This window comes from Hypanus sabinus, chromosome 3 (assembly GCF_030144855.1).
Source record: "Hypanus sabinus isolate sHypSab1 chromosome 3, sHypSab1.hap1, whole genome shotgun sequence".
Lineage (NCBI taxonomy): Eukaryota > Metazoa > Chordata > Chondrichthyes > Myliobatiformes > Dasyatidae > Hypanus > Hypanus sabinus.
Window position 1 is genome coordinate 55,682,535 of NC_082708.1, and position 26,849 is coordinate 55,709,383.

The 26,849-nt window shown below is 38.5% G+C and overlaps 1 protein-coding gene across 1 annotated transcript in view; it reads right to left on the reverse strand.

The window, feature by feature from the left end:
* Positions 1–26,849, reverse strand: part of LOC132390902 (PC3-like endoprotease variant B) — a 786,805-nt gene that overhangs the window by 177,516 nt on the left and 582,440 nt on the right. Inside the window, exon 16 of the mRNA XM_059963438.1 lies at positions 25,090–25,203. Coding sequence (XP_059819421.1) covers positions 25,090–25,203 — 114 coding nt within the window. The remainder of the gene's footprint in view (positions 1–25,089; positions 25,204–26,849) is intronic.

Below are 26,849 nucleotides of genomic sequence, written 5' to 3' on the forward strand. Positions count from 1 at the left end.
TGAAATTAATTTCCTTAGGTTCTTTCTAGCGCTGTAAATCCTCACCTCAAACCTTTTCTCTTTGCGTTTAGTCATCTCCATTATGGAAAAACCTTTTCATTATCCACCCTGTCTTGACCGATGGACTCTTTCATTCTGAGGAAAATAGACTGAGAATACCCTGGCTTCTTCTCACCTCCCAACATATACTGTACCCTTGGTAGGTGCTGAATTAATCCTGGTGTCAGTGTGTGGCAGGAATATCGGGGAGAGGTGATGGGTATGTCAAAGACAACACGTCACAGGGAAATGAGCTAGGGAATGGAATCAATTAGATTGGTCTCAGAAGGGGCACAGATTTGACTGGTTGAATGACATTTTTGTGGGAATATGTTAAGATATGAATGAAAACATAACAAATACTTTGGATGTACATCTAAGAATAGATGTTCTGGCATCGGACAGGGTCTGGGGATGCTTTCCAGAATGACCCCAGGAATGAAAGATTAACATATAAGCCTCCTGACCTGTACTTGCTGGTGTTTAGAAGAATGAAGGGAATTTCATTGAAACCTGCTGAGTATTTAAAGATCAAAATACAGTGGATATGGAGAGGATGCTTACAATAGTGTGAGAGTCTGGGTCCAGAGGGCACAGCCTTAGAATAAAAGGATGTCTCTTTAGAACAAAGATGAGGGTAGTGGATCTGTGGTATTGGCAACTGTGGAGGCTGTCACTGGGTATATTTAAAGTGGATGTTGGTAGGTTCTTTATTAGTAAGGGCATTAAAGGTTACGGGGAGAAAGCAGGAGAATGGGGTTGAGAGGTTAATATATCAGCTATGATTGAATGCCAGAGAAGATCTGATGGGCCAAAAGGCCTAATTCTGTTTTTATGTCTTATGGTCTTATAGACTAATTACAGCAGGTCTTTTATTTAACATCAATGAGGGGAAAAACAATTTTTCAATGCATACAGAATCTAAATGAAGGATGAGCCTACATGAGCTAAAGATATAGAAAGGTCATTGGCTATAGAGGTATGAAGAATAAGCTGCTTATTAAACTTTAGAAGATTGTTTCCCATACAGAACAATAGATATGTAGAACAGTCTGCATGCAAAAGCAATTAATTTGAGGTTGCTTTACTCCTTTAAAATGTAACTATGTTGGAATAAAAATCAGAGGTAGATAATCAAGTACCTGGTGTAACACTGTAGGATAAAACCTTTGATTGTGCTCCTACTTTTGTGGCAATCCAGTCCTACCCGACTATACACACAGAGTATACATATCTGTTTCTGAACTATTTGTTCAGCGACAAATTAAATATCATGCCAAGCTTTCACCTGTAATGTTGTTAGAGTCAGAAAGCAAAAGGCTAGTACTTGGAAACATTGCTGCTCTTCTTAAAGGTCGGCACTAGTGTGTTGAAATAGGCTGGATCTGTGAATGCAAACTTACGAGTGAAAATGGTGAATAATGCTGATGCAGTCATTTCAATGAAAATACTACATTTGGTAGAGATGGATATTTATGCCATCACCCTGAGTCAAAATTACTCCCCTGTTTGTTAAACTTTTATAATGGCACTGTGAAAAGCTCGCTGACAACACAACAGCTCTTCTAACCCTTAATTCCCCAGTAGTGGAACCACTTACCTTCCTCATTCTTACCATTTTCATACTCATTGCTAAATAGGCTCTCCCACTAAACATCCTTTCATTGCAGCACGGTTTTGTGAGACACAACCTTTGATCCACGTATGTGAAATATTGGATTCGTACTTGGATGCCACTGAATATAAAGTCAGAGCATTATAGAATATTACAGCAGAGAACCAGGCTCTTCAGCCCACCTAGACCGTACTCTGTCTAGTCTTATTGGTCTGCACTCATACCCTCTCATCCATGTATCTATCCAAATTACTCTTCAATGTTGAAATTGCACACACATTCACTACTTCTGCTGGTGCCAATTCCACACATTCACCACTCTCTGACTGAAGAAGTCCACTTCATGGTTCCCTTAAGCATTTCACCTTTCACCATTAGTCCATGATCTCTGGTTCTAGCCTCACCCAATATCAGTGGAAAAAGTGTGGTTGCATTTTCTCTATCTATACCATTCATAATTTTGAATACCTCTATCAGATCTTCCCTCATTCTCCTATACATCAGAGAATGTTGTTCAGACAGACATCTCAATATTTTTCCATTTTGCAGGTCAAACAGAACCATGGTGGAAGGCAACAAACATTCATCATGGTAGGGTTTACTAACCTCACCAACACTCAATATGATCATCTTCATGTGCACAAAGAAAGATGGGACAATGTGATATAATGTTACTCTTGCGTTTACAGTTCTTATTCTTGGTAACGTTGGGAATGTTTCACTTTTATCATATACACAAATTGTTTGTGTGGTTGGTTCAATTAAATTTATATTTAATAATATTTATACTGGCCCTTTCTTTAACTAGAATCATCAACAAAACAGCTGCCACTGCCACTCCATAAAACAGAATTGTGCTGCTTTAGTGGCTAAATGAACAGGCCTAACCAACACGCTGACGAAGCTGTGTTGACTATGATGCATGCTTCTGTTTCTAAGCTCAGGTACCTGTAACAAATACCGTGCATTTGGGGGTTATATTCAAAGACTAATTGATCAATGAGGTCTGGAGCCCACCTATTTGATACTGCTGTTGTCCTGAGGAGCTGCACTTCATCAGAGGAAAAAAATAGATGATTTGGGGATGCAACTCTGTCAGGAACAAGCTGACATGAAAAGAATGTCAATTCATTTGCACAATTATTTGTTCAGCTTGTGTTGGTGATTGTGGTGTTGGGGTTGCTCCTAGAAAAGGGAGTATAGATGAAATAAAGTCATTTACGGCCTCCTGTAATGTTGGGGGAAAAGTAGTTTGGTTATATTCAGTTTAGAGTTGGCTGCAATCAGGTAGGGTGATTAATGAGGTTACAGATTGTTACTTATTCTTTTAGAATTAGACAACAAAAATAAAACAATACAAATGCTGAATTATTCTATCCAGTGCTGTCTATTGGTAGCCACGTTGAGGTAAAGAGGGTTGATGTCCTGTCACAATATAGGATGGGCAATGGGCACTGGAAAATTTAATTTATTTGAAGTTAGAAGACATAAAAAGTTGCAGGTACTTCTATCTCATGAAACGATGTTTTCAAGGATTTGCCATTTCTTGATTTAGCCTGACATTATCATGCCCCAACTTAATCCTCTTTCTTCCTCCCTTTCTATGAAAATGGAAAACGAGGATATCCCTGTGGATCTTGAATCTGCTCCTGATGTCATCCTGGAATGAAAATCTTCCAAAATGTCCCTGTCAGAAGTGGATAATGGTCTATGCAGGCCAAATGGTAAGAGGAATCAGGTAACAGTTGCCTTGCAGTGGCAGAAGTAGGTCATAAAACACTTTCGATGAACTTGAGGCTGAGCTGACATGGTCTTATAACATTCTCAAGGTCCTTTGGGACTGTAGCAATAGGAAACTGGGAGCTGCAGTGTGACAAGTCCTTATTATGATGTATGTAAATTGGAACATATAATTCACTATATAGTTCAGTGAAAGACCCTTAGCACACAGAATTTTTTTGGGAGAAGCAGTGGATAGGAGACTGGTTTTAAATTTATTTGGCATGATCATGAAAAGCTGCTAGACAGTTGTGCTATGTTAGACACTATATGAAATTTATCTGGATACTGAATAGAGATTATTTCTTTCTTTCAGTCCTTCCTCAATAATGTTAAATGCCCCATCATGTAAACTACACAAAACACCAATGGAACTCATTTCATTAATATTTACTGATTTTCCAATCATCAAATATATTGATCAATGATTGGACATTCACTTTTCTAAATGTATACTAATAATTTGAACTTGGGTACGCAAGGCTCAGTTTCCAAATCTAAAGCAAGTACAGAACATGAAGTGACAGACTCAACAGAAATGGCTTAAGATAGTTCTGAGCTGTAACCTCTGATGAAGTTGTGGTTGACTTTTAGTTGATTTTTTTTGGGTTCCTGGGAATGGATTTGGGGATAGAGATGAAAGTTAGGGGTCAGGTTAGGGTTTAGGATATGTGGGAATTTGATCAGGTCAGAGCCTCCATTCCACGTTCGAAGGCCAGTGACATATATATCGGTCATCAGCAAACTGGGTCAGAATGTCTACCTGGCCGACCAGCATGGGTAAAGTCTGGTAGTTCCCCCCCAACCACTCCCTGGGTCAGCAAGTTGCCAGGGGGTTCTGGAGTTGGAATTTCATACGAGTAGAATAAATGAGGTCCAATGACAGCCTGGAACTGTGAATCAGTGAAACCAGAGTTCAAGGCCTAGTGTTTGGGGTACTGTCATCACCAAGTCTGGAGTTCAAGGCCTGGTGTTGGTGATCAGCAGATTCTGGGGCTGATTCCAAAGACAGAGGCTCAAGAATCAAATCAGAAGTCTGGAAATCGAGACCCATTTGGCTAGAGCCCCGGTAGTAAATCTCTGCAAGTCTGTTGGGTAGCTGAAGGTCAGATGTTGCTGCATCTGTTAATCTGTTATCTGAGTCCACTGGAGGCTGAAGTCCATCTTGGGTTAGAGGACTATGTGTGTATGTCGGTGGAAAGGAGTTAAGGGGCTTGATTAGCTGTTGTTGTTTTGTTGCTTGTCGCATTGTTGCTTTCTATGTTGTTTTGCTGAGCATTGTAGGCATGCTATGTTAGCACTAGAATGTGTGGCACCACCAGTGGGCTGCCCCCAGCACTCGCTTGGGTGTGTTGGTTATTAACACAAATGACCCATTTCACTGTACGTTTGGATGTATATGTGATAAACAAACTTGAATCTTGAAAACAGACAGGTAGAGGGAACTTAAGGCATGCAAGACTTGAGAATTAACATAGCAAATGCTGTATTACACTTTGGTAGAACAAACAGATAGGGTGTAATTCTATTAAAAACTGCAGAGTGGACAGATCTGGAACCATATGTGTACACAATGTTGATTGTGCAGGACAGGTTGAAAATATAAAGCACAGCACAGGAACAGGAACTTCAACCTTTGATGTTATGCCAAATATACATCCCTGACTTTCTTAAATTAAGAAAGGAAGTTATGAAAAAATTTTCTTAATACGTATATACTGGTAATTTGAAGACATTTGCTTTGGCTACAACTAAAATATTATTTCTCATTTTGGTGCAACTCTTTGTAAAAGTTTCAGAGATGATATAGAAAAGAATTACAAGAAAGTTTCAGTTATATGGACTGATTGAAGAAACACAGACAATCTTCCTTGGATCAAAGAAAATTGAGAATAATACTGATGAGGGTATTTAAAATGACAAAGGGTCTACCAGGGTTTCCGAATCTGTGGTTCACAGACCCCTTGCTTCATAGTATTAGTCCATGGATTAAAATATGTTGCAAACCTCTGGTCAAAACAGACTAGATAGATACAAACTGTTCCAATTGGTGGAGTCAAATACTAAAGGACATAGAAGAGACAGACTGGTAAAAAGCAAACCAAAGAAAAGTGAGTGTTTTCTCAATCAGTAATCAGCATTTGGAATACACAGCTAGGGTGAGTAGTGGAGGAAGATTTAACTGTACAAAAGGAAACCAGAGAACACTCAAAGGAAAATTATTGCAGAGCTATGGAGTGAGGTACGGGGAGTGAGGTAGCTCTTGTATAAAGTGAGGATGGACACGATGACTGAATAGCTTCCTTCCACAGAACATCCTTTCTGTGTGATTTTGTGCTTCCAGGCAGCTCCCTAGTTAATAACATTGTCAGTATGATCAGTACTCAGCATTATACCTATGCACGTGATAGAACCTGAATTATAGTATTTGAGTGAGGGTCTCACCTAAAACAGGTTGGCACTAGTGTTGCTCAGATTATCTAATTATCTTTCCTAATTATTACATTCTTGAATACAGTGAATCAAATAGTGACATGTTTCCATTTAATGGAACAGCAAAATGACAATGATTCTTCAATCTAATACTTGTATCTCTCAAACTGGAGAGACGACCACACTGCTCTCAGCTGACTTCTACAGCCTTGGCAGTGACTTGAAGTCACTCTGCAGAATGGAAGTAAAAACTGAGGCAGCCTGGACAGCAAAAGTCATACATCACTGCCTTATTCTATCTCCACTCCCAACTTTGTTTTCCTGGCACTGATAGCATGCATTCAGTAGAAGAGCAGAATGGTCTGACAAGTGAGCTCTGGAACCAACCAAAGTTTGCAGGATTAAGCTAAATTTGTTTCAGTTAAATAACCTACCTCTAGTATTCCAATATTGTTGGCAATTCCCTGTGCCAAAATGGAGCTTAGAGAATGAATTGCTAACACTAAGGTTGGTCAGGTGCCTCAGAAATGAAATAGGCATGGCTTGTAAACTTGTTTTGTCAAACATTTGAGCTTCATCTAGTGCCTGGAAACCTGATGTGGCCTGTACTATGGTTGCTAAAAGAAGTGGCACAGCAGGTTTCTGGCCTGTGAAAGCAGATAGGGAAAGTCTTAATCAATCATCTTTAACATTCTTGACATTGTCTCCTGCATCATTAGTCTCTTTTGAATTGGATAAAGTCTTTGTAGCTCTTACTAGGCAGAAATAACAAGAATCGACAAAGCAAATTTTCAACAAAGCCTATCCAAGTGTTCATATCATACAGTGAAGAATACAATTAAGCATTTCAAATATTTCATGATATGGTCTTATTCACCATCTTCACACTTAATTGCAGTAATCCACTCTAATACTCAGTGTACAGTATTGTTTACTTTTGCTATAAAATCATAACACATCTGTTACTGATTATAAAATCTCAGCCAAATTCTGCTCCAACTGGAGATGTAAATACCAAAAAGTAAAAATAACTGTGAAGATAATACAGGGGCATTTCATTTGAAACTATCTTGTTTTGTTTATATCATGCATCCTTCAAAACTATGAAAATTAAAAAGGAAGGAATACACCCTGCTAGGTAACTATTCAGAGAACCAATCGTCATGAAATATATGCACCTACTAGCCTGTCACTAGTAAAGACATAGAGTACAAAGAGAATAAAGGTCTGGAAACTCTGGACTTTTCCTTTCAGTCTCATAGTTAATTGGCTCAAACAACAATTAATTTGGTGAATTAAATTTGGCTATTTTTAGCAACCTAAAGCAAGAAATCCTATCTTAGGGCCTTTAATATAAAATTTTGATAATGCTTAAAGCAATTTAGTACTTTAGCAATGGGATTCTGGCAGAATGACTCTCATTCTGTGAATAGCCTTGTTCACTGATCCTTCTGAATCTAATTCTAAGATAAATAATTCCAGTGGGAAGATAGTGTATTTGTGAAATGACCGCAGTGCCATCAACAATTTTAAAGACCAGATCAAGAGAAGAGGAATGACCCTGAGTTGGGCAAAACATTTTGGTGCTGAAATCTTTACTTAAGACTTAGGAAGCCCATTAAGCACCTGTCTTTGAAGTGAACTAATCTTCCTACTGAGGTGACCCAAATCTGTTTGTTGCTTTGATTATGCTTGCATAATCAATCACCACCCGCACAGAGGAAGAAATGAGATGGGCTTGGAGAAAGGGATTGGTAAAATGTTATTGTTGGTGAGCCATTATCCAGCAATCAGTGCAGTAAATGCAGGAAAATCACATTCATTAATCCCTCCCCAGGATTCTCTCAGTGCCAGAGGGGTTAGGTTTAATCTGGCCTGCTTTCACCTCTCACACTGACTGCTGTATTTAAATAACATTGTGTCCAAACACAGTGACTGCTGTCCAGCAACAGAACTGGTGCCTGTGTGTTATTTTTACAATAGAGTTAACGGTTCACAATGAGATGCTTCTGTGTGGGATAATTTATTGGTCCTTCTTAATTGAGTAGCTCATCTGGGGATAACGTTTCAGAGAAAGTGCTAAATTGTTTAGCAGAAATCAAAGATTTACTGAGGGTTTGGTTCAATGCTGCCAAATGTTGACTATTTTTTGTTCTGCTTATCAACAGCTTCCTAAGGCCATGTTTTTATTGATAAATGCACAACCCCTCACATTAACACTATTAGCTTATCTGCCATTAACTTTATTTCTACTCTTAAGATTTTTTTTTGTCCCAGCAGGCTGCTGCCTCAATATGAAAAGAGATAAAAGCTGGATTTGAGCAAGAAATAGTTCACTCAGTGTAGGGGAAAATGCAAAAGATTAAACAAATGGAAAATTGAAATAAATATTAACGAAAGAAGAAATAAGCACATGTAGGGCTCAAAGTTCAAAGTATCAGAGTGTGTATATGTCAGTATATACTACCCAGAGATTTTGGCAATATTTTTTGTCAGTTGGATATGTTTTGTGTGGTTGAATAAAACAGAGTTAAGCCTTGAAAAGCATTTGACACTTGAAACTTGTGTACTTGCACGGGGATTTCTAGGAAACCTGGTTAGTTGTCAAAACTGTGCTAATCAGCCATCAATTTATCATGAATCTTTACACTAGAACACAACTCCAAAATGTGTTGCTGCCTCCAGACAGGGGCAGTAGCTTGATTCCATTTATGGGAACTGAATACAGGGATATTTAATTTAAAACGGACTTTGCATTGAAAAACAATATGGTTAGAGGCTAGACTATACTGGGCAACCCATTTTGGGCACCAAATGTTGTAACGTAAGCTCATTTCAAAATGAAAATTGACATTCACTCCAGATGTATTGATGAGCTTTGAAGTCCTCCATGCTCCTGATGTGACAAAATATAGAAAGAAAAGTCTGGTCATGATTTGAAGATCAGAATGGCTATCTATGCCTGGAAGCAAAAGAGATGAGGCAACCTTATAGGATTGTTTGCATCTGTATTTACTCAGCAGATGGACACAGAGTCTATAGAAGTGAGGCAAAGTAGCATCAACTTCATGGAGCCTATACATTGGAGGAGGTGTTTGCTGTCCTGAGGCAAATCAGGGTGGGTAAATCCCCAGAGCCTGACAAGGTGTTCTCTCAGACCCTATGGGAGGCAAGTGCAGAAATTACTGGGTCCCTAGCATAGTTATTTAAATCATCCTTAGTGACAGGTGAGGTACTGAAGGATTGGAGGATAGCCAATGTTGTTCCGCTGTTCCAGAAAGACTGAAAATAAATCAGGAAAATATAGGCTGGTGACTACTACATCGACTTAGGCCTTAGGGGTTGACGCCGGGCTGGTGGGAAACTTATTGGAAGGTATTCTAAGGGACCAGATAAATGATACTTGGACAGATATGGACTACCAAATACTTTGTGTGCGGTAGGTTATGTCTAACTAATTTTATAGAGATCTTTGAGGAAGTTACCAGCTGGAAAAATAGGCTGAAAAATGGCAGATGGAATTTGATGCAGACAAGTGTGAGGTGTTGCACTTTGGGAGCACCATCCAGGGTAGGTCTCACACAGTGAATGGTACGGCACTGAGGAGCGCCATAAGACAAAATGAATCTGGGAATACAGGCCCATAATTCATTGAAAGTGGTTTCACAGGTATATAGTGCTGTAAAGAAAGCTTTTGAAGTATTGAATGCACTAGATGGGATGTTATGTTGAAGTTGTATAAGACATTGGTGAGGCCTAATTTGGAGTATTGAGCGCAGTTTTGGTCATCTACCTACAGGAAACATGTAAATAAGGTTGAAAGAGTACAGAGAAAATTTACAAAGATGTTGCCGGGCCTGGAGGACCTGAATTATGAGGAAAGACTGAATCGTTTAGGACTTCATACCTTGGAACATAGAAGATTGAGGAGAGATTTGCTAGAGGTATACAAAATGATGAGCGGTATAGATAAGGTAAATGCAAGAAGGTTTTCTGGGATTTCCATTGCAGCATATCAGAATGCGCTGCTTGCTTCAGTATTACTCATAGAAAACTGCCTGGGTAAGCTTCGTGGTCTGCCATTAAAAAGCTACTTTAGGAAGGTTCTTTGAAAGTGATATACTTACCCTATCACCAACCTCAACATCTTTCTTGTTTGTGATTCCCAACTGCAAAACTCGTGACACTCACACAAATCCAGTATCAGATATTTCTAATTGTCACCTCACCCAAATGGCAATCTACTATCGGATTCATCCTCCCATAACTGATCTGTGGCTCATCCTGCCTTTGACCCAAAAGCCCTACCTCAACTTTCAGTATGACCCCTGACTCTGCAGGACATCCGCATATGAGTGAAAATCCTAGCTTTGCATTGATAGTCACTGTATATGTTGATGGCTTTCATGCACATCTGTTTTTCACGTGTAAGGGACCTAGAAGAAGAAATTACAAACTTCAGAATACACAATGTGTATCCAATGTAGCTGTCTTTTTTCTCAATAAAACGAGTGCACATAGACACTTGGGTTTATGTTTTAATTTCAGAAACTGTCACCTGAAATAGAGAGGTAAAGTGTACTTTTTATGTTAAAAGATTTGTGGAGACAGTTAAGAGACTGTTAGATAGGTATGTAGATGAAAGAAAAATAGAGGTGAATGTGGGAGTGAAGTGTTAGAGAGAAGCATTGGAATAGGTTAGAAAGTCAGCACAACATGATGGGCTGAAGGTCCTATGCTGTTCGAAATGATGAGCGGTATAGATAAGGTAAATGCAAGAAGGCTGTACTGTTCGGTGTTCTATGTAAGTGGGCATGTGGTGCTACTTCACATGAAATAAGATAGGCATGGAACAGATTTCACAGCACAGAACTGGGTATCAATAAGGTACAATGGGAAAGCTGTTGGACTACAATCTCCAATCTGTAATCTAATCATAAGGTTCACAAATATATTATTCATCTCTCTATCATGAAGACAGACAAATCATCAGCAGCACCAGACATGGTTACCGATAAGGACATAAAAAAAATAGAAGCGTGCATCATTTTTATGCCTCTTATACATGGTACTTTAATAGATACACCTATACAACTGCTCGTTAATGCAAATATCTAATCAGCCAATCATGTGGCACCAGTTCAATAAAAGCCTGTGGACATGGTCAAGAGGTTCAGTTGTTGTTCAGACCAAGCATCAGAATGGGGAAGAAATGTGATCAAAGTGACTTTGACTGTGGAATTACTGTTGGTGCTAGATGGTGTGATTTGGGTATTTCAGACACTGCTGATCTCCTGGGATTTTTGCACACAACAATCTGTAGAGCAGATTCCCAACCTTTTTTATGCTATGTACCCCTACTATTAAGTGAGGATTCTGTGGATCACAGGCTGCGAACTCCTACCCTAGACTTTATAAAGAAAACCAAAAAAAAACATCCAGTAAGAGGCAGTTCTGTGAGCAAAAATGCCTTGTTAATGAGAGAGGTCAGGAGAAAATGGCCAAACTGATTCAAGCTGACAGGAACGTGACAGTAACAAGCTGAACCTTGAAGTGAATGGGCTACAGCAGAAGACCATGAATATACATTCTGCAGCCATTTTTTTTAGGTACAGGAGTTGAAGTGACCACTAAATATTTGTTCTCTGCCACTCACTAAGATAATGTCTGATCTTTAGCCTTAGCACTATTTTCTGCACTCGATGATGCTCTTAATACTGAATACCAATTTCTAATTGGATATAGTTAGTGATTGAGCCTCCACAATCCAGTTGGCTAGATTTCAAAGATTCTTTTCCTTTGGTGTAGTAATTTCTTTGGAACCTATTTTGGAATGTGACACCTGTTTCTAAACCCTTGTGTCAAGGGAACAATCTGTCCCTGTAAGTTTTGATGAGATCAGCTCTAACTTTCCAAACTCAAGACCATCTATGTCCAACTGGCATAATATCCAAAGCTACACTCTTTGTGTCATCTGCAAACTTATAGGCCACCCTTCCACTACCACATCCTTATCCAAGTCATTTATGAAAATCACAAAGAGAAGGGGTGCCAGAGAAATTCCTTGCAGAACATCACTGGTCACCGACCTCCAGGTAGAATATCTACTACCACCCTCTGCCTTCTGTGGGCAACTACCCTTGAAGGAGACCAATATCAAAGGAAAATAATATCAATGTCACGAAATTGCCAGGGAATGATCATCACGAACAAGAGAAAAGTGAATAACCCACCCTGAACACCCAATAACATTACCAAGTACCCCATCATCAACATTCAGGGGAGGGCGGGTATCAATTTTCACTAGAAGCTGAACTGAGCCACATAAATACTGTGACCAGGAAAGCAGAAAATGCACTGGGTATCCTGCAACATGACCGCTTGATGCCGTTCACATGATATATGAAATATAGGACGGAATGCGCTTTTGATGAATGGAACTTTAACAACACTCAGGGAGTTTAACAGGATAAAGTAGCTAATGGGACACCCATCACCTTTTAGATTAATTGCTGCATCAACCAGCAGAATATGGCTGCTGTGTACACTATTAATAAAATGCATTGCATTTGGCCCTTCCTAAATTTCTGCTATCAACAAGCACAAGGGTAACAGAGAATACCACTAACTCTTGACTACGTTCTATCACTACATTCTTTCACTCTGGGTCTAAATCTTGTAAGTTCTTAATCATTAGTACTTCAGCTGAACCAGGAGAAGAATGTCTGCAGCAATACACCAAGGTGATTCACCAGGTTCTTTGCCAAGGTCAGTTAAGGTTGGGTTTTAAATGCCAGGTTTGCCACAATATCCTCACTCCTTGAATTTAATGAAAGGTAGACCATCAGTTTTCTGGGAGGGAGAGGGAGAGAGAGAGAACGAGAGAGAGGTAGGGAGAGGGAGGGGGAGACACACACACACACACACACACACACACACACACACACACACACACACACTCACTCACTCACTCACTCCAGGCTTTCTGGCAATCACATGCTCGTCAAAGTTATTCTAGAAGTTTTCTGAACTTGCTAGAAACCAAGGAAGAACAAGGCAGATTGGTGGCTAGATTTTCCAGTGAAATACTGGACTTTGTAGGAGCATGAAGAGGTCCTTTAACAAAGTGCAGCCAGGAATGTTAAGGAATGGGGTTGGGAGTGAGGCGGGGGAAGGGGGAGATGTGAATACAGCTTTTGCATTTGATGACATAGATGCTTAAACAAAGCTTTCAAAAACATAATTAAAAATCTCATCTCTGGGAAATTGCATCAGCTGTCTCAGGTTCCACTGCTGCTCACCATCTGGTGTTCAGACTTCTGCCTTGCAAGCCCATGCTGCTCTTCTACAACTGCAATTGGTAGCATTGCCATTATGGGTTTGGATTTCTGTAGCTGAAAGAGAATTCCCAAAATCTGTCCTCCATCAAATTATTGAGTTTGCTGAGGTGGTGCTTATGGAAAGTGGCAATGACTTTGTGTCCCCACAGCTGCTGAGAAGCAGCATTCAATCTTCAAGCTCTACTACTCCACCATTAATCTTGCTGTAGCCTGTCAACCAACTAGACCAGACTAACGTCACTTCTAGTGAACAGGGGAAGTTTGAAACAAGGCACCATTGACTGTAGCCTCCTCCACTACAAGTCAGTAGCCTTCCTTCAGCCATGCCCTGACTACTCAGGATTACACACCTGGTCAGTGGACAATGGTAAATTCTGGGATCCGTCCAGATTTTACCATTCTGTCAAATTACCTACTAGCCCAGACTTCTTTGGAATTTGGGAGGAAACTCACATAACTTAAAGGAGAAATGGAAAATGCCACACAGGCAGCATTAGCGATTACAAATGAACCCAGGTCACTGTAGCTTCTATTAGTTGCCCAGTTAAAGAGGGATTCTATGGGCTTCTATTTCTGGCATTCAACCATTTGAAAGTATTTTGCTGTCTTTTTTAGTTCAGAATTAACAACCTCACACTTACCTGTGATGAAATCCATTGGCAGCAGTTTGCCTGTGAAATGTTTGATTAATTTCTCCATGAAACATAATATGCGTACAGTATGTTATCTGCCCTTGTGCTATTGAAAAACTGAAGAAGTGCTTTTCTATCCTAACAGCTCCTGGTCATTAATGTGGTGAATAGCTCCAGCCCATACAGAAATCCTTGCACAGCTCCAGGTCCATAATTCCTTATATCTATCACCTACTTCTTAGCCAATTTTATCAGCCAATAATAAAGGAAGCTAATAATAAAGGAGAGAGAGAAATAAGAGATAAAAGAAATAAGAAATAAAACACATTATTTGTCAAAGTTAAATTATGTTTAGTTAGCACACTTAAATTTGCTGATGAATTAGGAGAAAGGATCAATGAGAAATTGCTCTTAGCTCCTGCTGGATGATCCACTCCAATTTGTCTACTGTTACGCAGGTCAAATGCAGATACCGTTTCATTGGCTGTTAATTCAACTTTGGAGCATCTGGACAGTAAAGATTCATACATCGGATTGCTCATCATTGACTGTAGCTTTTTTCCAATGTCCTTGAATGGAAAATCCTACAAAAAAATAGTGGATACGGCCCAGTCCATCATGAGTAAAACCCTTCCACCATTGGGCACATCTGCACAGAGCATCGTTGCAGGAAAGCAGGATCCATCATCAGGGAACCCCACCATGCAGGCCATGCTCTCTTCTCACTGTTGCCTTTAGGAGGAAGGTATAGGAGCCTTAGGACTCACACTGACAGGTTCAGGAACAGTTATTACACCTCAACCATCATGCTCTTGAATCAGAGGCCATGGCTTCACTCAACTTCATTTGCCCCATCATTGAACTGTTTTCACAACCTATGGACTCACTTCCAAGGACTCTTCAGTTCATGTTCTTTATATTTCTGGCTTATTTATTTATTATTATTATTTCTTCTTAGTTTTCTTTTGCATTTGTACAGTTTGTTGTCTTTGTTCAGTTTGTTCAGTGTTGTACACTGGTTGTCTGCCCTGTATGATGTGGTCTTTCATTGGTTATTGGATTTATTGAGTATGCTTGCAAGAAAACAAATCTCAAGGTTGTCTATGGCAACATACCGTACATGTACTTTGATAATAAATTTACTTTGAATTATAGATGTGGAGAGTATATAGACTGGTTGCATCACAGCCTGGTGTGGAAACAGCAATTCCCTTGAACAGAAACACCTACAAAAAGTAGTGGATGTGGCTTAGTCCATCACGGGTAAAGCCCTCCCTACTGTTGTGCATATGTACATGAAGTGCTGTAGCAGGAAAGCAGTATCCATCATCAAGGACCACCACCATCCAGACCATGCTGTCATCAGGAAGAAGGTACATGAGCCTCAGGACCCATACTGTCAGGTTCAGGAAAAGTTATTACCCTTCAACAGACTCTTGAATGAGAGGGGATAACTTTACTCATCTTCACTCACCCTAACACTGAACTGTTCCCACAACCTATAGACTCACTTTCATTGACCATAAGACATAGGAGTGGATTAGACCAATCAAGTCTGCTCCACCATTCCATTATCAATGATTTATTATCCCTCTCAACCCCATTCTCCTGCCTTCTACCCATAACCCATGGCCTGTCTAATCAAGAACTTATCAAACTCCACTTTACTACCATCATTTTTCTGTGGTTCAATATCTACTCTTGCCTCCCTTTTTCTCTTTATATATCTGAAAAAAATTGGTATTCTATTTTATATTATTGGCTGGCTTACCTTTATATTTCATCTTCTCTCTCCTTATGGCTTTTTTGTTGCCTTCTGTTGGTTTTTAAAGCTTCCCAATCCTCTAACCCCACTAATTTTGCTATATTATATGCTATCTCTTTTCGTTCTATGCTGTCTTTGACTTCACTTGTCAGCCACAGTTAGCTCATCCTTCCTTTAGAATACTTTCAAGAACACTTCATCTCTTCTTCTCAATATTTATTGTTTATTCATTATTAATATTTTGTGTTTTTTCCTTTGTGCTTGCACAGTTTGTTGACTTTTGCACATTGGTTGTTTGTCCATCTAGTGTGCGTCTTTTTCACTGATTCTATTGTGTTTCTTTGTATTTACCATGAATGCCCACATGAAAATGAATCTCAGGGTAGTATATCATGACATATATGTACTTTGATATTAAATTTACTTTAAACTTTGAAATAAGCTTCCAAATTTAGCTCAGAACAAGGATCTAGTGCTTTCCCAGTGTATCTGACAAATAAACTCTTCTCAGGCTTCCTGCCAGTACAGGTATTGATTTTAACTGATGTTTCAGTGACAAATTCCTCCATCTTTATGAAACGTCAGTTAAAATTGATACCTGTACCTGGCTGGAGGCCCGAGAAGAGTTCAGTTGTTAGCTCAGAACAATTCAGCAGATGCTTTGTCAAATAGTTTTGGAATTTTATATAGATAACACCTATTGGCATTCCTATAACAAACCCATCTTCAAAAAAAGTCTGACATATTTGTCGGATATCTTATATTTTTAATATAACCACATAATCTCTTTTTATAAAAGTGTTCATTCACTTTGTCTTTAATTATAGACTGTAGGAAGTTCCTGATAATAGATTGTAGATAAACAAATGTGTAATTATTAGGTTTGGTGGGAATTTTAGAGGAATTGTGAAAGCTGATTGTATGGCTGCCAGTGGTAGACTAATCAGATTTGAAAATGCTCAGAAGTCATTATTATCGGTTGCAAACATCTCAGAAAGTTATAGTTTGGAGAATATTACAAGCTAGAGAGAGAGAGTGCATGGAGGGGTTTGAAACATGGATAAGAATTGTAAGCAGCTGGCTTTATTAACTGGGAACACATGTAGGCACTGAAAGCTTTGGTGTCATTGCTAAGGAACATATTGTATAGGCAGAAAAGACTTCGATGATATCACATTTGCATGCAGCAAATTAATGTAGATATACTGAAGTGTAGTTAATGGAAGAGAAAGTACTGATGATTATTTCCCTGGTAGGAGGGATGAGGCAATGGTGGAATCAGATGGGTTTCACTGAGTTTATCTCCAGGAAACTGAGAAAGACGTGGTTGTGTCACCGTTCAGTTGGATGACATTTCTGCTCATCCATTGAGGGATGGTAAACCATCTGACAACTGAGGGACAGTGGATATGATGGCAAGATAAACCTGGGTGTCAACAAGGTATGTCAGGAATTTGATACTGTTTTTGGATTGTGTTTAGATGAAAAATTAAAGGGCAAAGTATAGAAGCTTGTGAGGCACCAGAGATAGTGGTGAGAGGTCCAGAAAAGATTCCATCAGTGGCTGTGGTTTGATCAATAACTACTAGTACTGTAGTAGAGAACGGGTAGAAGAAATATAAGAAAGGAAAGCTTGTGAGAGTAGATTAGTCAGTAGCACAAGAAGGACTTCCGGATATTATCAAGTCTTCATCCTCAAAACTGGCCATAATACATGTAAAAACAGACTGCAACTTTGTTTCTTACAGTTCCTATACTGAACTAGTGAAAAGGTAAACAAAAGAAGAGTAAGATTAATTAAGGACCAAAAGCAAAACCTTCTTGTGGAATTAAAAGGCTTGGATAGATAATTGAAAATAATATTGCCAACATCAAGCTTTTGAAATAAAAGGTTGAGAAATTAAGTCAAGTAAAATCAGCAAGATGGGAGACATTAAAAATACTGGCAAAAGAGAAAGGTCATCTAGTCGAGCTAGCATGTATTCAAGATTGCTGAAGGAAGAGAGGATGGAAATTATGGAAGCTCTGATCATTATCTTTCTATTCTTGGAAATGGTCTGTTGTCAGAGGATTGGAGAACTGGAAATGTTGCACCACAATCAAAAAAATTGGTGAGAAGTCTAAACTTGGCAATTATTAGCTAGACAGCTGAATATTAATAGTGAGGTCACTTTTAGAGATAGTGATCCAATATTATTTTAACAAGCACTTGGCAAATTTAATACCAGCATGATTTATCAAAGTTAAATCATGTTTGGTTAACATACTTAAATTAACTGATGAATTTGCAGAAAGGGTCAATGAAAAAGTATGGTTACTATTGAATGAATTAATTTTCAGAGACATCATGTAACAGAAGGGTAAGTAGCCGATTTAATGAATGATGCTACATGGCTATGAAAATGACTAAGTTCCAGAAAGCAGACAGCAATGATGATCTGTTGTTCACCTAAATGGAGGGAAAATCTTGTGGCAGGTGAGCAGAATGGGGTGGAGTGATGGTAACATTGGGATAAATGTTGGAGACCTGAACTTGGTTACTCAAGTCTTAAAATCAAAATTTGCATATGAAACAAAGGAGATAGCATTAGATTTCCAAAGGGCATGCAAGGACTGGTGAATACACAGACACCTTGCTAACAGAATTTAATACAGAGAAGTTTGAAATTTTCCTGTAGGTTGGAAAATTGAGCGGAAGCAATAGAAACTAAATTGGCAAAATTTAGCTCAAGAGCATGGAACCGTGGCAGCATATGTATTTGTAGGCTATGTCAAATCCAGTAGAAGACATAAAAGATTCACAAAAGGCTGGATAGCTCTAAAGATGGAAAAGGCATGATATATTTGAATAAAACATTGCCTACTTCAGTTGCAGCATTGAGATTAATTCTGGGTACAACTATTTAGGAAGGATTTCAAGATCTCAGGAAAGCTATGAGAATGATGAGAGTGATAAAAGATGGCATATTGGAGAAATGAAAATTGTTCTTCTTAAGCAAAGAAACTGAAAAGGAGATTTGATAGATATTATCAAGATTGCTCTGTAGCAGTAAATAGTTACCAGTGGCAGAAGAACAGGATGATCAGAGGACATCAGTTGTAAAATCTGAACACATTTCTTTTTAATGCAGCAAAAATTATTCTGATTATAAATGCACTGACTGAAAGGGAGCAAGCCGTACTAAAAAAAACTTTCAAAAGGGAATTGGATGAGTACTGGAATCTGAAATATCTGCAGGAGTATGGGCAAAGATTAAGGGTCTAGAATCATTTGGATACTTCTGTGAAATACATGCAGGGAAGGTGGGATAAATTGTCAATTTGCATTCTGTATCATTCTAAGATTCTGATCTACCAAACAAGAAAATTTAAAATAATGCACAAAATATTACAGATTTTGATTTTCTCTTAATATTGAATTTATGATTTCTGGTTACTTGCCGGCCAGTCATCAGAGTTCCCTATTGACTCAAACAGCTCCCCTGCCACAATCTTCTTTCAGTTCACCATTGATCAGCAATTCCTAGCAATTTACAACATAGTTACAATTGAATGAGGTAGACCAAATTGTGAGTCCACATCAGTGAGACCATACCTATTTGAAGATGAAATACCCAAATTGGAGGCATTCAGATGACTTCTGAATGAAAAATATATACATGAAAAAAGCAGGAGATGCTGGAAATCCAAATCAACACACACAAACTGCTGGAGGAACTCAGCAGGTCAGGCAGCATCTGTGGAAAAGAGTACATATTGATGTTTCGGGCCAAGGCCCTTAATCAGGACTGGAAAAAAGTTGAGAAGTCGAGCAAGAAAGTGGGGGTTGGAGAGAAAGAAGACAAGTTGATAGGTGATAGGTGAAACTGAAGGAAGGGGAGTGGTGAAGTAAAGAGCTGGGAAGTTGATTGGTGAAAGAGATAAAGGGCTGGAGGAGGGGTAAATCTGAAAGGAGGGGACAGAAGGCCATGGAAGAAAGGAAAGGAGGAGGAGCTTCAGAGGGAGGTGATGGGCAAATATGGAGATAAGGTGAGAGAGGAAACAGGAATGGGGAATGGTGAAACATGGTGGGAGGACGTTAATGGAAGTTAGAGAAATTGATGTTTATACCATCAGGTTGGAAGCTACCCAGACAGAATATAAGGTGTTGCCTCCTGAGTGTGGCATCATCGCGGCAGTAAAAATAATACTTTAAAATAATACATGGAAATTAACTGAAGCATTAAAATTAAGCAAAATAAAGGAAAGAACACTTAACTGTACTTGCCTTTACAAACAAGTTAGTGATCCATTTCATGTGAATATGACTGAGCCACCCAAGTCAATCACAGCTAAGGAGTAACTGAGGAACACTATGCAAAGTGCATCCAACTCCTCAGATTAGCAAATCAATGATGCATTCAGCAGCAAAGCGGGAGGGAAGAAACACCAACATCTGACTTCCAGCTTGTACTTAACAACCACATTTCAATGCTCAGGCAGAGAGATCAGGAACATGATGGCCTGTTCACTTCAACTATCTGGTGGTTCGTGACAGAACTGTTGTCTCATGTACAGCACAATCTCATCTTTTATATTATCAATATTGCTCAATTATTTCTTCATTAAAGTGATTACAATATAGTGTAATAATCAATGATATGATTTAATGTTCAACATTTCTAAAACCTTAGGCATTTAGAAATTACAATGACATTTTTATAACAAAAATAGTAGAAATAGGAGCAGCCCATTAGTCCCCTGGGCTTGTACTACCATTTAATATGACTGCACTTTATCCTTTAGCTTAGTGCCACTTTCCTGCACTAATTTCACATCCATGATTCATTCCTTCAGTATCAATAAAAGCTATCGACCTCTGCCTTGTACATGCAAAGTGACTAAGCCTCTAGAGTTCTTTTAAGTAGAAAAATCCAGATATTCACTATTCTCTAAGTGAAGGAATTCATCTCTGTCCTGAATGGCTGACACTTAATGTTGAGATTGTGAGTGCTTGTCTAGACATCCCACCCAGGAGAAACATCACCTCTACATCTACCCCATCAAGTTCCAGAAGAGTTTTATATTTCAATCTCCTAAACTCGCTGGAATACAGCATGAAAATAAAAATAATTGCAGATGCTGGAAATGACAAACAAAATCAGAAACTGCTGGGAACATTCAATAGATCAGTTAGCTTCAATGGACAGAAGAACAGAGGTAATATTTCAGGACAAACATCATTTATCATGTTTCCTGTGACAAGGCTTGAACTTAAATCAAAATGCATCGGTTCAAAAGAGGCCGTAGAGAGTCTCTGCCAGCTCCATCTCAGGCACAAGTCTCCCCACCATTGACAACTTTGAGAGGAGATAACTCAGAAAGGCAGCATCCATCACTGAGGACCCTCCCCATCTGAGACGTGCCTTCTTCACATTGCTAAAGTTTCAATTTGTCTAAGTAATGCCTTTACTTCCTTAGAGGTTTATGGAGATTTGGCATGTCAGCAAACATGTAGGTATATTTCTATAAACAAACAATGGAACTATCCAGAGTGGCCTGGTATAGAACCACCAATGCCCAGAATGGAAACAGCTTCAGAAAGTGTTGGATACAACCCAGTACATCACAAGCAAAGCCTCCCACCATTGAGCATGTTTACAGGGAATGCTGCCACAAGAAAGCAGCATCCATCATCAAAGGCTATCACCATGCAGGCCATGCTCTCTTGTTGTTACTACCATCAGGCTGGAGATACAGAAGCCTTAGGTCCCACACCATCAGGTTCTGGAACCGTTATTACCTTACAACCATTAACTCCTGAACCAGCAAGGATAACCATTCTACAGCTTGCAGGCTCTCCTTAAAGGAACTTTTACAATTTATGTTCTCAGCTTTATTTTTTATTTGCACAGTTTGTCTTATTTCATCATTCTTTGTTGGTGTATAGTTTTTTTTTTGTAAATTCTATTGGATTTCTTTATTTCCCTATAAATATCTGGAAGAAAATTAATCTCAAGGTAGAATATGGTCACATATAGGTGTTTTGACAGTACATTTTACTTTGAAGATGCATACTCAGTGTTTTAGAAACAGCTGCTTCGCCATCATCATAGATTTCTGAATGGTCTACGAACCCGTGAACATTACCTCACTATTTATTTATTTTAATTTTAAACTTACAGCAATTTTTTTTTTATAGCTTGCACTCTATTGCTGCCACAACCAACAAATTTCATGATATATGTCAGTGACAACAAACCTAATTCTATTCTGATTCTGAACTTGGTTTCTGTATTCACAGATGCTGCCTGGCTTCTTGAGTACAACATCTTCTGTTCTTGTTTAAGAGAATACAGGTTTCCCCCGCTAGCCAAAGGTAGAGCGTTCCTATGAAATGGTTTGTAAGCCAGAATGTCGTAAAGTGAAGAAGCAATTACCATTTATTAATATGGGAAAAATTCGTGAGTGTTCCCAGACCCAAAAAATAACCTACAGAATCATGCCAAATAACAAATAAAACCTAAAATAACAGTAACATATAGTAAAAGCAGGAACGATATGATAAATACACAGCCTATATAAAGGAGAAATACTTCTATGCAATTATTGCAGCACTGTAGTGCAGCGAAAATCTCACTACTTAACGGAAGCAGTCTCAGTGGAAGCAACCTTTCAAACCTTTAAGCAACCTCAGTCTCAGTAACCTTTAAGCTATGAAGCTGCCAAATCAGACCAAATAACACATAAAAATACACAGCCTACATAAAGTAGAAATAATGTATGTACACTGTAGTTTCACTTACCGGAATCGGGAAGACAGCGAGCACACTGATGATGATGTGTTAGGCTGAGTCGTCGGAGGTCGGGGTGCTCGGCAATTTTTTCCAATAAATTGCAGTTTTGTCACAGTTAAACACTTGCTTATATGAATAACCACCTTCCGCAATTATTTTCTTCAGTTCTGCTGGGAACTTTCCAGCAGCTTCAGTATCAGCCGAAGCACTCTCTCCAGTAAACTTTAAGCTTTGAAGCTGCCCTCGCCTCAGAAACTGATCAAACCACCCATGACTGCCGTTAAATTCCACTTTCACAATACTTTCATCACCAGTGTCCAGTGCTTTCTGTTTCAGCTTATTAAAAAGACTAACTAATTTCTCCTTAAGTATAAGATAACTTAATGGAACACCACGCTTTGTACACCCATCAATCCACTCAAGCAATAGACTTTCCATTTTATCCATTATTAGATGCCAACTAAGAGAGACCACTTTGCTACGAGCAGAACCAACAGTAATATCGGCAGCTTTCAAGATTCTTTCTCTGTGCGTATAAATATTGCGAATGGTGGACGCAGGCAAGATCAACATGCGGACAATGTCCTTATTTTGTTCACCATGATCGAAACGCTTAATTACGTTCAGCTTTACGCTAAGTGTAACACCCCTACGAGCTCTTTTAGGCTTTTCCGATACCATAGAACTCATCTTGCTAACAGATGCACAAAATAAATCGACATAAAGCACAGATGCTCACAAGCACGTGTTTAAGCAATGGCGGCTAGAATGCAGTTCTGGGCGAGGAGCTTGGCTGCCTTTTATCGTAACAGTGAAAACACCTTCTGTTAGTGAAAACAGGTAACTTTCGTAACAGCGAGATGTCATAGAGCGAATGTTCGAAAAGCGGGGGCCCCCTGTGTAAACCCACTCTGCTGACCCTCCCATCATGTGGCAAACACTGTCATGCCAGGAATCAATTGGTGAACTTACATGCCTTTTGTCAGAGTTACTTATTTCCTTAGGAAGGGAATTCCCAAGCTTTGTTACCCTTTCATTGAGGAATTTGTTTCAATTTCTCTTCTGAAGAGTTGTCCCATTAGGATAATAACTATCTAAAGGAAGGTTAGCATCTTCTGTCATTAAAGTTTCGTATTTTTCAATAAAATCATCATTCAGTCTCATAAACTCAAGATGGTATGGGAACAACCTGCTTTAGTCTCCTTATAAGACAAGCGTAACATCTCAGGAATTAGAATCTAGTGAACTTTTCCTACACCCCCCACTCTCTTCATCACAAATAGATCTTTGTTAGGGGGACCAGACCTTTACACAATATTCCTGAAGTGGTCTCAGCAGGGCTCCATGTAATTAAAATAATACATTTCTACTCTTCCACTCAAATCCACTCGCAATAAAAGCCAACAAACTCTTTGCCTTCCTAACTGCTTGCTGAAACTGCCTATTAAAATTTAGTTATTCACGTACAAGCAGAAATCATCCCTTTGAACAGTAAAGTTTTTACCAAATAAAAAAAAGATCACTTTTAATTTTTCTCTAACAAAGTGGATGACCCAATATTTTCCCAAGTTCTGCCATGACAGTGCCCAGTCACCTATCTTGACTAAATCTTCCTGATGCTCCTGAACATCCTCATCACAGCCAACACCTTCAGCTACCTCTGTATCATCTGCAGACAGCATTATATAGCATATAGCATTTGATCACCTTATCAAAATTACAGGTGCATTGTGCCCGGGTTTCAGCATTGATCTCTGCTTGCCCTGCTAGTCACACAGTAGTTCCCCAACCTGAAAATGATTTGTGTGTTCTTTCTGTTTTCTTTTATTTTAATGATCTTGAATCTGCATCCATAAATTAGACTTCACGTCATGTGCTCTAATTTTGTTCAACAATTCTTTTCTGTGCTACCTTATCAAAGGCCTTGACAATGAATATACTGGTTTCTCCCTATACTTTCCATTGTTTATAGCTTCTAAAAACCGCAACATGTGTGTTAAATATGAGTTTCTTTTTTAAATCCACATTCACTTTGCCCAGTCCTCTTGTTACTTTCCTAGTTACGACTTCCTTAATTATAAATTGCCTCATTTTTTGAAACACTAATGCCAGAATACATGCTTTATCATTATTTTCCCCTATTCTTCATAGAGCTACTTTTAGTAACAACACTTGAATGCTTCAGTCTTCATATCCTGAATGACCGGCCTAAGATTCCCATTGTGATAGTGTAACTTTCTCCTGATGGTAAATATCTGTGTCACAGCCTTCCATTGTTTAACCCATGGGCAAGGAGAAATGAAAACCAGTCACTTCTAGTCATAAAGCTAAAACATATGAGCATAGTTAAATCTAAAGAAAATCATTTTGGATCTGCTGCAGGAAATAGTTTCATTCTCAGACAGAAATCTTTAATAATTTCAACAGGAAAATATGCCTAACGTTGGAAATCTAAGCATTTTAATCAAACGTATATCCAAATGTAGATAACACTTGCAATTAATAGGGAAAACAGTTATGTTGCTTCAAGCAGCATTGAGTACTTTTTCTCTTTATTATTTTGAATTTATGATCCAGGGCAGTTTTGATCTAATGGTATTTTTTCACTATTGTCATCTCCAATTCAATCAACCAAATCTGATCATATTGCTACTCCTTATATATGAGGCACAACTCCACAAACAAAATCTTTCATGAATTGCTTTCTTACTTGTGATGAACATGGTAGCCTGCTCCATTAATCTTCCAGCCTTCGTTCATGGGGTCAGTGATTTTGCAGGTTTGAACAATCAGGTGCTGCACATCTCGCCATGTGAGATTAGGACTAAATAAAAAGAAAATTGTAAACAAACTGAATCATATTACTCTGGTATAGAAGAAATGGATTTAAATTGTCAGCTTCAGCTTTCCATCTTCAATCTACATTATCCTGCACTCGTAGTCACATGGAAGACAAAGAATAACTCAGCAGTGTATACAATTTCTCCAGATGAAGAGTAGCAGACTTACCACTAGACTGACTGCTTTTAACATTTTTGATTGACTCAAATATAAATGTTTGTAATAAAGTTTTTTTAATCTCTCAGCTCCATCAAAGGCTCTAGCCTCCCCACCATCAAGGACATCTTCAAAAGATAATGAAGGACTCTCAACACACAGGACATGCCCTCTTCTCATTACTACCATTAGGGAGGAGTACATAAGCAAGAAGATGCATACTCAACATTTTAGAAAGAGCTTCTTCCCCTCCACTATTATATTTCTTTACCCATGAACACTACCTTGCTATTTTGCTCTCTTTTGCAATATTTATATTTATATGTTTTTATTATAATTACATAATTTTTATGTATGGCACTATTGCAAAACAGCAAATTTCACAATATTTGTTTGTAATAATAAAACAGATCCATTAAAATATTATAGCTATTTGCTTGGGAAGAGATTATTCTAAAATTCTATTCTCTCTGCTATCTAGTATCCTTTGGTGTGAGGGATGGGCTGGTATGCTGTTGTCAAGAACATACTGGTTGCATGAGATTTGCTCAAAAATAAAACATTACTTTACTAAACATGCACAATATTGAAAGAGATTGCTGAATTGCAGTATATATTATTTGCTTATCCTTATAAGTACCAATGTTTTACACAGCTGTTCTATATTTTAAGGCTAAGCTTGGTTAATGTAAAACTTGCTTAACATTCTTTTATTAAAAATTACCAGTTACATGAGAATTCCAGATGCCCAAATCCAGATAAACAAGAGTTTACTGTATTTATATACTTCAGTAATTTTCCTATGTGCCCTGGATTCACTTTTGTTTCTGGTAATCGTTAATGGTAGAATGTGACCTTATTATTGCCACATTTTCTCCATGACCATACTCCTGGACTTAACAGTTTGCAGTGAGAAAACTGCTATAGATTTTGGACCAGTACCAAAATTAATCTTCCAGCATCACCCTCTGCAAGGATAAGTGTGACTTTCATTTTCAGCTAAGGGACATGTAATGCTATATGTTCCATGACTTGCCTGCTGATAAGGCCATAACCAACACTATGAATGAATGAAAATTTCTCACATAATAATGCAGCCCATGTAAAGAGGAAAAAATACCAACACAATATTATTTTAATACAGTATTTATTCAGCAGTAAATATGCATCTCACCAAGCCAGTGCCATTGTGGAAACAACAAAACATCACATACACAAACATTCACACACAAAGACAACCTTTGCTAATTTTAAACTGCATTTGTCATACACAAAGTTAAACATTCATACTTATTTGCATGCATTTAATGGGATAAACTGGTGAACCTATACCATTTCAGTGTTTATCCAAAAAGAGAAATGACTGTTCTATAGAGTGATGGAACACTACAGCACAGAAACAGGCCCTTTGGACTTTTAGTTCATACCAAACTATTAATCTGCCTAGTTGCATCGATCTGTACCTGGACCATA